A 14,056-nucleotide genomic window follows, 5' to 3' on the forward strand; every position below is an offset into this window, starting at 1 on the left:
TCGTTTCACTCAGAGCCAAAACATCCAGGTTCCTTTCCTCAAACATACTACCTATCTCTCCTTTTTTCTCATCTTGGTTACATCCACACACATTTAGACACCCCAATCTGAGCCTTCGAGGAGGATGAGCACTCCCCGCGTGACTCCTTCTTCTGTTTCCCCTTTTAGAAATTTAAAATACAAGGAGGGGAGGGCTTCCAGCCCCCTGCTCCCGTCCCCTTTAGTCACCTTTTATGGCACTTGAGGAATGCATGGGAAGTATTCTTTCTCCCCATCCCCAGGGGATATATATAGCATAATTCCTATTTGATTAAGCAGTCCATCACTTATTCCTTCTTTCACTTATTTACCAAGAGTATTGTCACAAGAAGTGTGGATAAATGAGGTTTTACTGTAACAGGCCTTACATACTTTTTAGAACAAATATATGATTTACCAATCATATTCATGACCACCAGCTTGTGGTTGTGGAATGTGACTAAGTGTGGCAGGTTGTGGCTCTTGTGGCTCCTTATTTTGAATGAATGGTGATGATTTGAGGCTCTTAGAGTCTTCTTATGTATATCTCTCTTTTTAAACCAGGTATTCCCAATCACCAATCCTTTTTCAGCACATAAATCTACAAGCTCTTCACCATTGCCATTTAGAACACTGAACACCCCATGTACATCAATATATATATATAGGGGAGTAAGAATACTTCCCACGCATTCCTCACACGTCGTAGAAGGTGACTAAAGGGGACAGGAGCGGGGGGGCTAGAAACCCTCCCCTCCTTGTATTTTAACTTTCTAAATGGGGAAACAGAAGAGGGAGTCACACGGGGAGTGCTCATCCTCCTCAAAGGCTCAGATTGGGGTGTCTAAATGTGTGTGGATGTAACCAAGATGAGAAAAAAGGAGAGATAGGTACTATGTTTGAGGAAAGGAACCTGGATGTTTTGGCTCTGAGTGAAACAAAGCTCAAGGGTAAAGGGAAAGAGTGGTTTGGGAATGTCTTGGGAGTAAAGTCAGGCGTTAGTGAGAGGACGAACAAGGGAAGGAGTAGCACTACTCCTGAAACAGGAGTGGTGGGAGTATATGATAGTGTAAGAAAGTAAACTCTAGATTGATATGAGTAAAATTGAAAGTTGATGGAGAGAGATGGGTGATTATTGGTGCATATGCACCTGGCATGAGAAGAAAGATCATGAGAGGCAAGTGTTTTGGGAGCAGCTGAGTGAGTGTGTTAGTAGTTTTGATGCACGAGACCGGGTTATAGTGATGGGTGATTTGAATGCAAAGGTGAGTAATGTGGCAGTTGATAGAATAATTGGTGTACATGGGGTGTTCAGTGTTGTAAATGGAAATGGTGAAGAGCTTGTAGATTTATGTGCTGAAAAAGGACTGTTGATTGGGAATACCTGGTTTAAAAAGAGAGATATACATAAGTATACGTACATAAGTAGGAGAGATGGCCAGGGAGCGTTATTGGATTACGTGTTAATTGATAGGCGCGCGAAAGAGAGACTTATGGATGTTAATGTGCTGAGAGGTGCAACTGGAGGGATGTCTGATCATTATCTTATGGAGGCGAAGGTGAAGATTTGTAGAGGTTTTTAGAAGAGAGGAGAGAATGTTGGGGTGAAAGGAGTGTTTAGAGTAAGTGATCTTGGGAAGGAGACTTGTGTGAGGAAGTACCACCAGGAGAGACTGAGCACAGAATGGAAAAAGGTGAGAACAAAGGACGTAAGGGGAGTGGGGGAGACATCCCTCCAGTTGCACCTCTTAGCACATTAACATCCAAAAGTCTCTCTTTCACGCGCCTATCAATTAACACATAATCCAATAATGCGCTCTGGCCATCTTTCCTACTTACATGCATATACTTATGTATATCTCTCTTTTTAAACCAGGTATTCCCAATCACCAGTCCTTTTCAGCACATAAATCTACAGGCTCTTCACCGTTGCCATTTACAACACTGAACACCCCATGTACATCAATATATACATATAGGGGAGTAAGAATACTTCCCACACATTCCTCACGTTTCGTAGAAGGCAACTAAAGGGGACGGGAGCGGGGGGCTAGAAACCCTTCCCTCCTTGTATTTTAACTTTCTAAATGGGGAAACAGAAGAGGGAGTCACACAGGGAGTGCTCATCCTCCTCGAAGGCTCAGATTGGGGTGTCTAAATGTGTGTAGATGTAACCAAGATGAGAAAAAAGGAGAGATAGGTATTATGTTTGAGGAAAGGAATCTGGATGTTTTGGCTCTGAGTGAAATGAAGCTCAAGGGTTAAGGGAAAGAGTGGTTTGGGAATGTCTTAGGTGTAAGAAAGTCAGGGGTTAGTGAGAGGACAAGAGCAAGGGAAGGAGTAGCACTACTCCTGAAACAGGAGTGGTGGGAGTATGTGATAGAGTGTAAGAAAGTAAACTCTAGATTGCTATGGGTAAAACTGAAAGTAGATGGAGAGAGATGGGTGATTATTGGTGCATATGCACCTGGGCATGAGAAGGAAGTTCATGAGAGGCAAATGTTTTGGGAGCAGCTGAGTGAGTGTGTTAGTGGTTTTGATGCACGAGACTGGGTTATAGTGATGGGTGATTTGAATGCAAAGGTGAGTAATGTGGCAGTTGAGGGAATAATTGGTGTACATGGGGTATTCAGTGTTGTAAGTGGAAATGGTGAAGAGCTTGTAGATTTGTGTGCTGAAAAAGGACTGGTGATTGGGAATACCTGGTTTAAAAAGAGAGATATACATAAGTATACGTATGTAAGTAGGAGAGATGGCCAGAGAGCATTATTGGATTATGTGTTAATTGATAAGCGCACGAAAGAGAGACTTTTGGATGTTAATGTGCTAAGAGGTGCAACTGGAGGGATGTCTGATCATTATCTTTTGGAGGCGAAGGTGAAGATTTTTAGAGGTTTTCAGAAAAGAGGAGAGAATGTTGGGGTGAAAGGAGTGTTTAGAGTAAGTGATCTTGGGAAGGAGACTTGTGTGAGGAAGTACCACCAGGAGAGACTGAGCACAGAATGGAAAAAGGTGAGAACAAAGGACGTAAGGGGAGTGGGGGAGACATCCCTCCAGTTGCACCTCTTAGCACATTAACATCCAAAAGTCTCTCTTTCACGCGCCTATCAATTAACACATAATCCAATAATGCGCTCTGGCCATCTTTCCTACTTACATGCATATACTTATGTATATCTCTCTTTTTAAACCAGGTATTCCCAATCACCAGTCCTTTTCAGCACATAAATCTACAGGCTCTTCACCGTTGCCATTTACAACACTGAACACCCCATGTACATCAATATATACATATAGGGGAGTAAGAATACTTCCCACACATTCCTCACGTTTCGTAGAAGGCAACTAAAGGGGACGGGAGCGGGGGGCTAGAAACCCTTCCCTCCTTGTATTTTAACTTTCTAAATGGGGAAACAGAAGAGGGAGTCACACAGGGAGTGCTCATCCTCCTCGAAGGCTCAGATTGGGGTGTCTAAATGTGTGTAGATGTAACCAAGATGAGAAAAAAGGAGAGATAGGTATTATGTTTGAGGAAAGGAATCTGGATGTTTTGGCTCTGAGTGAAATGAAGCTCAAGGGTTAAGGGAAAGAGTGGTTTGGGAATGTCTTAGGTGTAAGAAAGTCAGGGGTTAGTGAGAGGACAAGAGCAAGGGAAGGAGTAGCACTACTCCTGAAACAGGAGTGGTGGGAGTATGTGATAGAGTGTAAGAAAGTAAACTCTAGATTGCTATGGGTAAAACTGAAAGTAGATGGAGAGAGATGGGTGATTATTGGTGCATATGCACCTGGGCATGAGAAGGAAGTTCATGAGAGGCAAATGTTTTGGGAGCAGCTGAGTGAGTGTGTTAGTGGTTTTGATGCACGAGACTGGGTTATAGTGATGGGTGATTTGAATGCAAAGGTGAGTAATGTGGCAGTTGAGGGAATAATTGGTGTACATGGGGTATTCAGTGTTGTAAGTGGAAATGGTGAAGAGCTTGTAGATTTGTGTGCTGAAAAAGGACTGGTGATTGGGAATACCTGGTTTAAAAAGAGAGATATACATAAGTATACGTATGTAAGTAGGAGAGATGGCCAGAGAGCATTATTGGATTATGTGTTAATTGATAAGCGCACGAAAGAGAGACTTTTGGATGTTAATGTGCTAAGAGGTGCAACTGGAGGGATGTCTGATCATTATCTTTTGGAGGCGAAGGTGAAGATTTTTAGAGGTTTTCAGAAAAGAAGAATGTTGGGGTGAAGAGAGTGGTTAGAGTAAGTGTGCTTGGAAAGGAGACTTGTGTGAGGAAGTACCAGGAGAGACTGAGTACAGAATGAAAAAAGGTGAGAACAAAGGAGGTAAGGGGAGTGGGAGAGGAATGGGATGTATTTAGGGAAGCAGTGATGGCTTGTGCAAAAGATGCTTGTGGCATGAGAAGCATGGGAGGTGGGCAGATTAGAAAGGGTGGTGAGTGATGGGATGAAGAAGTAAGATTATTAGTGAAAGAGAAGAGAGAGGCATTTGGACTATTTTTGCAGGAAATTAATGCAAATGACTGGGAGATGTATAAAAGAAAGAGGCAGGAGGTCAAGAGAAGGGTGCAAGAGGCAAAAAAGAGGGCAAATGAGAGTTGGGGTGAGAGAATATCATTAATTTTTAGGGAGAATAAAAAGATGTTGTTCAAGAATTAATTTTCCAAAAGAAGGAACAGAGAAGGGGGCCAGGTGAGGATGTTCCCTCAAAAGCCCCAGTCCTCTGTTCTTAACACTACCTCGCTATTGCGGGAAATGGCGAATAGTTTGATAATATTAAAAAAAGATGTTTTAGAAGGAGGTAAATAGAGTGCGTAAAACAAGGGAACATCAATGAAGAGGGCTAATGGGGAGGTGATAACAAGGAGTGGTGATGTGAGAAGGAGATGGAGTGAGTATTTTAAAGGTTTGTTGAATGTGTTTGATGATAGAGTGGCAGATATAAGGTGTTTTGGTCGAGGTGGTGTGCAGGGAGAATGATTTGGTAAACAGAGAAGAGGTAGTAAAAGCTTTGCGGAAGATTAAAGCTGGCAAGGCATCGGGTTTGGATAGTATTGCAGTGGAATTTATCAAAAAAGGGGGTGACTGTATTGTTGACTGGTTGGTAAGGTTATTTAATGTATGTATGTATGAGGTGCCTGAGGTCTGGCAGAATGCTTGCATAGTGCCATTGTACAAAGGCAAAGGGGATAAAAGTGAGTGCTCAAATTACAGAGATATAAGTTTGTTGAATGTTCCTGGGAAATTATATGGGAGGGTATTGATTGAGAGGGTGAAGGCACGTACAGAGCATCAGACTGTGGAAGAGCAGTGTGGTTTCAGAAGTGGTAGAGGATATGTGGATCAGGTGTTTGCTTTGAAGAATGTATGTGAGAAATACTTAGAAAAGCAAATGGATTTGTATGTAGCATTTATGGATCTGGAAAAGGCATATGATAGAGTTAATAGAGATGCTCTGTGGAAGGTATTAAGAATATATGGTGTAGGAGGTAAGTTGTTAGAAGCAGTGAAAAGTTTTTATTGAGGATGTAAGGCATGCGTACGTGTAGGAAGAGAGGAAAGTGATTGGTTATCAGTGAATGTTGGTTTGCGGCAGAGGTGAATGATGTCTCCATGGTTGTTTAATTTGTTTATGGATGGGGTTGTTAGGGAGGTGAATGCAAGTGTCTTGGAAAGAGGGGCAAGTATGCAGTCAGTTGTGGATGAGAGAGCTTGGGAAGTGTGTCAGTTGTTGTTCGCTGATGATACAGCGCTGGTGGCTGATTCATGTGAGAAACTGCAGAAGCTGGTGACTGAGTTTGGTAAAGTGTGGGAAAGAAGAAAGCTGAGAGTGAATGTGAATAAGAGCAAGGTTATTAGGTACAGAAGGGTTGAGGGACAAGTCAACTGGGAGGTAAGTTTGAATGGAGAAAAACTGGAGGAAGTGAAGTGTTTTAGATATCTGGGAGAGGATTTGGTAGTGGATGAAACCATGGAAGCGGAAGTGAATCATAGGGTGAGGAGCGGGGCAAAAGTTCTGGGAGCGTTGAAGAATGTGTGGAAGTCGAGAACGTTATCTTGGAAAGCAAAAATGGGTATGTTTGAAGGAATAGTGGTTCTAACAATGTTATATGGTTGTGAGGCATGGGCTATAGATAAAGTTGTGCGGAGGAGGGTGGATGTGCTGGAAATGAGATGGTTGAGGATAATATATGGTGTGAGGTGGTTTGATCGAGTAAGTAATGAAAGGGTAAGAGAGATGTGTGGTAGTAATAAGAGTGTGGCTAAGAGAGCAGAAGAGGGTGTTTTGAAATGGATTGGTCACATGGAGAGAATGTGTGAGGAAAGATTGACAAAGAGGATATATGTGTCAGAGATGGAGGGAACGAGGAGAAGTGGGAGACCCAATTGGAGGTGGAAAGATGGAGTGAAAAAGATTTTGAGTGATCGGGGCCTGAACCTGCAGGAGAATGAAAGACGTGCAAGGAATAGAGTGAACTGGAACGATGTGGTATACCGGGGTCGACGTGCTGTCAATGGATTGAACCAGGGCATGTGAAGCGTCTGGGGTAAACCATGGAAAGTTTTGTGGAGCCTGGATGTGGAAAGGGAGCTGTGGTTTCGGTGCATTATACATGACCGCTGGAGACTGAGTGTGAACAAATGTGGCCTTTGTTGTCTTTTCCTAGTGCTTCCTCACACACATGTGGGGGGAGGGGGTTTTTATTTCATGTGTGGCAGGGTGGCAACGGGAGTGAATAACAGTATGAATTATGTACATGTGTATATATGTATATATCTGTGTGTGTATATATATGTATACATTGAGATGTATAGATATGTATATGTGCTGTGTGTGGACGTGTACATACATGTGTATGTGGGTGGGTTGGGCCATCCTTTCGTCTGTTTCCTTGCGCTACCTCGCTAACGCGGGAGACAGCAACAAAGTATAATAGATATGAATATATATATACACATACATACATAAATGCCCATACACACACTCACTCTTTAGCTTTCATGTGTAATGAACCAAAACCACAGCTCCCTATCCATGTCCAGGCCCCATAGACCTTTCCATGTTTTACCCCAGATGTTTGACATGCCCTGGTTCTGTCCATTGCAGTCCATTGACAGCACGTCGACCCTGGTATACCACATCATTCCAGTTCACTCTCACCCTCCTGTATGTTCAGCCCCAATCGCTCAAAATCTTTTTCACTCCATCCTTCCACCTCTAGTTTGGTCTTCCGCTTCTCCTTGTTCCCTCCACCTCTACACATATCCTCTTTGTAAATCTTTTCATATCTTTGAATATTTTTAGATCAATTCCTTCTTCCTCAAGCAGCAGTAGTATTCCTCAAAGTTATTTTCTGTCTCCTATTCTCTTTCTGTTTATCAGATATTCCCTTTCTTCTAAAAGTACCTCAGTTCACTCTGTTGCTAGTGTCTTAACACTGTATTCTCTACTTCTTTCAAATCTGCTCCAACTTCCCTTGATTTCCTCAGTGAAGATTGAGACAGGATTTACCAGTAAGGTAGACATAACCTTGTTTAGTTTAATGCCCCAGTATTATTCTTATTTCTTTTTGAAGGTCCTCATTATATACTTTCAAATCTCCATTGTTAACTTTGCAGTGCCACTACTCAACACAGTAAACATACTTAGTATTATTGTAACATTATAGCTACCATGGAAAAATTACACTACACAAACTGCTAATTCTGCTAATTAAGAATTTTGTTCAGTTGCCAACTGTTCCTCTCTTTTGAAGAGTTGTTTCAATTATTGTTAAAAGTAGTCTTCATATATCTGAGGTGGTTCTGGCAATAAACGATGATTTGATAGAGTGAAGTATAGTGCAATTTGACCATCAGTTATTCCAATCTAAGCTTAAAATTTGACCCATTTCCCCTATGCCTACACTCTTGATTCTCTCTCCCTATTCTGTACACATTACCAACAATTCTGCTTCTGACAGCTGGCTGCTTCTGTGTTCCTACTATTAGCAAGTATTGGCATGCTTCTTCATCACACAATTACTGTGTGGCTGTTGGCATGTCATGGATGGGTATTTTTGATGTATGCTTCTTTTTCTACTTCACACCTGACATCACCATGAATGATACACAGCATATGAGACTTACAACATCTCTGTCTGGCCCTAGATATGACAGTGCATTAGATATAGGTTTGGCCTTTAATCTTACATATCACCAGACACCCATCCTGTGATCTCACTCCAGCTAAGAAGGCCAGTGCTCTCCTTATTCTAATGTGCAGAAACAGGACTTGTATGTGGCATTTATGGATCTGGAGAAGAGTAGATCATACAATTGATGAAATTGCTTTGTGGAAGGTGTTACCAATGTATGGTATGGAAGGAAAGTTGTTAAATATATATTGAGAAGGTTTTACAAGAGAGTAGGGAGTGTGTATGTAAATAGGAGGGAAAGTGGTTCGAAGGGTAGGTGGGTCTGCAGCAGGGGTATGTGATATCATCATGGCTGTTTAACCTGCTTATGGATCAGATGATGAGGGAGGTGAATGCAAGGGTCTTGAAGAGAGGAAGAGGTTTGCAGTTTGTTGGAGGAAGTAGGGCCTGGGAAGTGAGTAAGTTAGCTGATGGCAAAAATCAAGTAAGAAATTGCAGAAGCTGGTGTCTGAGTTTGGGAGAGTGTGTGAAAGGAGAAAGTTGAAAGAACATGTGAATAATAGGAAAGTTATTAGGTTTAGCAGTGGATAGAGACAGGTTGGTTAGAGTGTGAATCTGAATGGAGAGAACCTGGAGGAAGTGAGCTGTTTTAGATGCCTGGGAGTGGACATGGCAGCAAGTGGAACCATGGAAACTGAAGTGAATCAAAGGGGGAGTAATGATACTGGGAGCATTGAGGAAAGTGTGCAAAGAGAGGTCATTGTCTGAAAGGGTGAAGATGGGCATGTTTGAAGGTATAGTAGTCTCAATGGCATTCATGGATGCAAGGCATGGGCTATAGATGAGAATATATGGAAAAGGGTGAATTTGTTGGAAATGAAATGTGTAAGGTCAATTTGTGGTGTAAGGAGGGTTGATTGAATAACAAATAATATTGTAAGAGAGAGATGTAGTAATAGAAAGAGTTTGGTTGAGAGAACTAAAGGTTACTGATATAGTTTTGATTTATGAAGAGAATGAGTGAGAAGAACTTTCTGGGAAGGTGGATGATAAAACACTTCCTGTACTGTATATTGTCTGAATTTGAGAGGTAAAAGTTTGTCATGCCTCAGGCATGGATACTCTTCTTTTCACTGTCCACAATGTTAAACAGTATTGGGTAGATTTAAACAATGTAAGTATCAGTACAAGACATTAATTTCCTGAAGGATAAGTAATACTTGACAAAGGAAGGATAACTAATAAATTTAGGTTGAACTAACTTGATATTGAAAAACTAACAATGAAAGCAGTTTTGAAAGTCTCTGCATACTTACTTCAGTATATCCTGTATAGGGTACCCAAAACCTTGCCTCAAAGCATCACTTGTGTCCAAAATCGAGTTGTTAGCCAGATCAGGACTTTCACTCCTGGTTTAAAATTTGGTGAAGTTAGAAACATATGATCTAAAGTATATGGTAGCAATTAGATGCTTAAGTCAAAGTGAAGTAAGCAGGATATGAAAATACAGTAACAAAAATGATTTTGAACTCAAAGATGAAGATGATCTTGTATCAAGTGTGATGTAAGCATGAATTCAATATCTCTAAATCCAACAATTTCTACAATATGGTTTTTTTTTTATTATTATACTTTGTCGCCATCTCCCGCGTTTGCGAGGTAGCGCAAGGAAACAGACGAAAGAAATGGCCCAACCCCCCCCCCATACACATGTATATACATACGTCCACACACGCAAATATACATACCTACACAGCTTTCCATGGCTTACCCCAGACGCTTCACATGCCCTGCTTCAATCCACTGACAGCACGTCAACCCCGGTATACCACATCGCTCCAATTCACTCTATTCCTTGCCCTCCTTTCACCCTCCTGCATGTTCAGGCCCCGATCACACAAAATCTTTTTCACTCCATCTTTCCACCTCCAATTTGGTCTCCCTCTTCTCCTTGTTCCCTCCACCTCCGACACATATATCCTCTTGGTCAATCTTTCCTCACTCATCCTCTCCATGTGCCCAAACCACTTCAAAACACCCTCTTCTGCTCTCTCAACCACGCTCTTTTTATTTCCACACATCTCTCTTACCCTTACGTTACTCACTCGATCTAACCCCCTCACACCACACATTGTCCTCAAACATCTCATTTCCAGCACATCCATCCTCCTGCGCACAACTCTATCCATAGCCCACGCCTCGCAACCATACAACATTGTTGGAACCACTATTCCTTCAAACATACCCATTTTTGCTTTCCGAGATAATGTTCTCGACTTCCACACATTCTTCAAGGCCCCCAGGATTTTCGCCCCCTCCCCCACCCTATGATCCACTTCCGCTTCCATGGTTCCATCCGCTGCCAGATCCACTCCCAGATATCTAAAACACTTCACTTCCTCCAGTTTTTCTCCATTCAAACTCACCTCCCAACTGACTTGACCCTCAACCCTACTGTACCTAATAACCTTGCTCTTATTCACATTTACTCTTAACTTTCTTCTTCCACACACTTTTCCAAACTCAGTCACCAGCTTCTGCAGTTTCTCACATGAATCAGCCACCAGCGCTGTATCATCAGCGAACAACAACTGACTCACTTCCCAAGCTCTCTCATCCCCAACAGACTTCATACTTGCCCCTCTTTCCAAAACTCTTGCATTTACCTCCCTAACAACCCCATCCATAAACAAATTAAACAACCATGGAGACATCACACACCCCTGCCGCAAACCTACATTCACTGAGAACCAATCACTTTCCTCTCTTCCTACACGTACACATGCCTTACATCCTCGATAAAAACTTTTCACTGCTTCTAACAACTTTCCTCCCACACCATATATTCTTAATACCTTCCACAGAGCATCTCTATCAACTGTATCATATGCCTTCTCCAGATCCATAAATGCTACATACAAATCCATTTGCTTTTCTAAGTATTTCTCACATACATTCTTCAAAGCAAACACCTGATCCACACATCCTCTACCACTTCTGAAACCACACTGCTCTTCCCCAATCTGATGCTCTGTACATGCCTTCACCCTCTCAATCAATACCCTCCCATATAATTTACCAGGAATACTCAACAAACTTATACCTCTGTAATTTGAGCACTCACTCTTATCCCCTTTGCCTTTGTACAATGGCACTATGCACGCATTCCGCCAATCCTCAGGCACCTCACCATGAGTCATACATACATTAAATAACCTTACCAACCAGTATGGTATTATGATAATAATGAATCTGCAAGTGTTTTGAGTAAAAATACGCATAAAATTTTACATTGAAATTAGTAACATAGTTTAAAGATTAATTGTAATTCCCTATCCTCCTCATTATTTATGACAGGATATCCCCTAAATAGTTCATATTATCTAGTATAAAGTCTCAAGATTAGTAAGGCTAATTCTGATTTTTTAATAGATAGGATGCTTTGTTATACATTTGTTTCATACTTGTCCACCATAATCTGCATTCATGAGGTAGCATCAGGAACAAATGAAGAAATGCCGCATTTGGTCATGTCCATTCTGTAGCCGTCTTGTTTAATCCACCAAAAACACAGTCCTCTAACCTAAATCAGACCCTACTGACCTTTTCATAGTTTCCCTCAGGTGCTTCAAATCCCATGGTTCATTCCACTGACAGTATGTTGCCTCCTGTATACCACATTACTCAAATTCACTCTGTACCATGCATGCCCATCACCCTCCTTCATCTTCAGACCGTAATCTCAAAGATTTTTTTCACTCCATCCTCCCCTCTCCAATATGGTCTCCCCCCTTCTCCTTGTCCCCTCCACTTTTGATACTTATATCTTCTTTGTCACCCTCTTCTCACTCACTCTCTTCATATGTCCAAACCACTTCAGCACACCCTCTTCAGCTGTATGGACCACACTCATTATTACCACACCTGTCTCTTATCCTTTTATTACTTGCTCGATCAAACCACCTCACACCACATATTGTCCTCAAACATTTCATATACACTGCATGTACCCTCCTCCAAATTTTCTCACCCATTGCCCATGCCTTGCATCCATACATCACTGGGACCACTGTATCTTACAACATACTCATATTTGCCCTCCAGATAACAACACCTCTATCCACACATTCTTCAATGCTCCCATAACATTTGCCTCCTCAACCACCTTATAACTGAGTTCTGCTTCCATGGTTTTACTCAATGCCTTGTTCACTCTCAAGTATCTAAAACACTTTACTTCCTCCAAACTGTGTTCATGCAAACTCTCAGATTCACGTTCAACTAATGTCCCTCTGCCTTGCTGAACCTAATGATTTTGCTTTTATTCACATTTACTCTCAAAATTCTTCTACACAATCTCCCAAAGTCATTCTCCAACTTCTGCAGTTTATCATGCAAATCTTCTACCAGTCTTGTGTCATCACTACACAACAACTGATTCACTTCCCAGGCCCCCATCATGCCTATCTATCTATATCTTTGATGCCCATTCCCTCCAGGAACTCCCATCAAGAGGTGTCCACAGCAAAAGAGTCTCCACTTATCCCTGTCCTTACATGCCTCCCTCAAGTACACCATTCCACGCATTCTTCCACTATTTCTCTCCCTTCAGTATTCCTCCACCGTACAGACTGCATACTCTCCCCTTTCTCCAAAACCCTTCCATTTACCTCCCTCACCACCCCATCGATAAACAAATTAAACAGCTATGGTGACATCTTACACCCCTACCTCAGACCAGTCTTCACTTAGAGCCATTCACTCTTCTCTCTTCATACTTGTAGATGTGCTGTACTCTCTTGCTATAAAGTTATCCTTAGATAATGCATGCAATTATGTGATAATATCATGGAAAACCTCTGGCAAAATTACATGTTATGTTATTGTAATAGATGAGATGCTATTCAAAATTTGTAGACCAGCTGTTTTAATGGATGAGATACTGTTCAAAATGTGTAAACCATCTGTTGTGATGAATGAGGTGCTGTTCAAAACTCATAACCCTGCAGCTGTAATGGGTGAGATACTGCTGAAAACTTGTAGACCAACTATTGTAATGGATGAGATGCTGTTCAGAACTTTTAGACTGCCTGTTGTAATGCATAATATGCTGTTCAAAACTTGTAGACCACTTGTTGTACTGCTTAAGATTCTGTTCAAAACTTTGAAGCCAGTTTTTTTAATGCTTGAGATGCTGTTCAAAACTTTTATACCAGCTTAGATATGCATGGTATGCTGTTCAAAACTTGTAGACGAGCTGTTGTAATGCATGATATGCTGTTCAAAACTTGTAAACCAGCTGTTATAATGGATGAAATGCTGTTCAAAACTTGTAGAACAGTTGTTGTACTGCTTAAGATTCTGTTCAAAACTTTTAAGCCAGTTGTTGTAATGCTTGAGATGCTGTTCATAACATTTATACAAGCTTAGTAATGCATGGGATGCTGTACAAGACTTGTAAACCAGCTGTTGTAATGGGTGAGATGTTCAAAATTTGTAAACCAGCTGTTGTAGTGAATAAGATGCTGCTCAGAACTTGTAGATTAGCATGCATGCCTTTCATCCTCCAATATGTTCAGTCCCAGAGCACTAACAACTTTTTTTTTGTCCATCCTTCCATTTCAGTCTCCCCCTTCTTGTTCCTTCCACATCTAACACATGTATCTTCTTTGACAACCTCTCGTCACTCATTCTCTCAGTTTGTCCAAACCATTTCAGCACACCCTCTTCAGCTTACTCTTCTCACTACCACACCTCTCTCTTACCCTTATATTACCTACTTAGTCAACAGTTTAGCCTGCTCTGTGACATGCTGCATACAGGGGGCAGGCCTGAGCTGGTATGTGCCTGATGCATATGCCACTCATGACTCTGATGTTTGTGTTTGG

General features: G+C 41.6%; 1 protein-coding gene across 4 annotated transcripts in view; it reads right to left on the minus strand.

The window, feature by feature from the left end:
* The window catches only part of LOC139757902 (caspase-1-like), a 103,354-nt gene that overhangs the window by 68,946 nt on the left and 20,352 nt on the right, over nucleotides 1-14,056 (minus strand). For all 4 annotated transcript variants that reach the window (XM_071678845.1, XM_071678847.1, XM_071678846.1 and 1 more), the window contains exon 3: nucleotides 9,485-9,577. In XM_071678845.1, the coding sequence (XP_071534946.1) occupies nucleotides 9,485-9,577 (93 nt within the window). The remainder of the gene's footprint in view (nucleotides 1-9,484; nucleotides 9,578-14,056) is intronic.

The sequence above is a fragment of the Panulirus ornatus genome, chromosome 28 (assembly GCF_036320965.1).
Source record: "Panulirus ornatus isolate Po-2019 chromosome 28, ASM3632096v1, whole genome shotgun sequence".
NCBI lineage: Eukaryota > Metazoa > Arthropoda > Malacostraca > Decapoda > Palinuridae > Panulirus > Panulirus ornatus.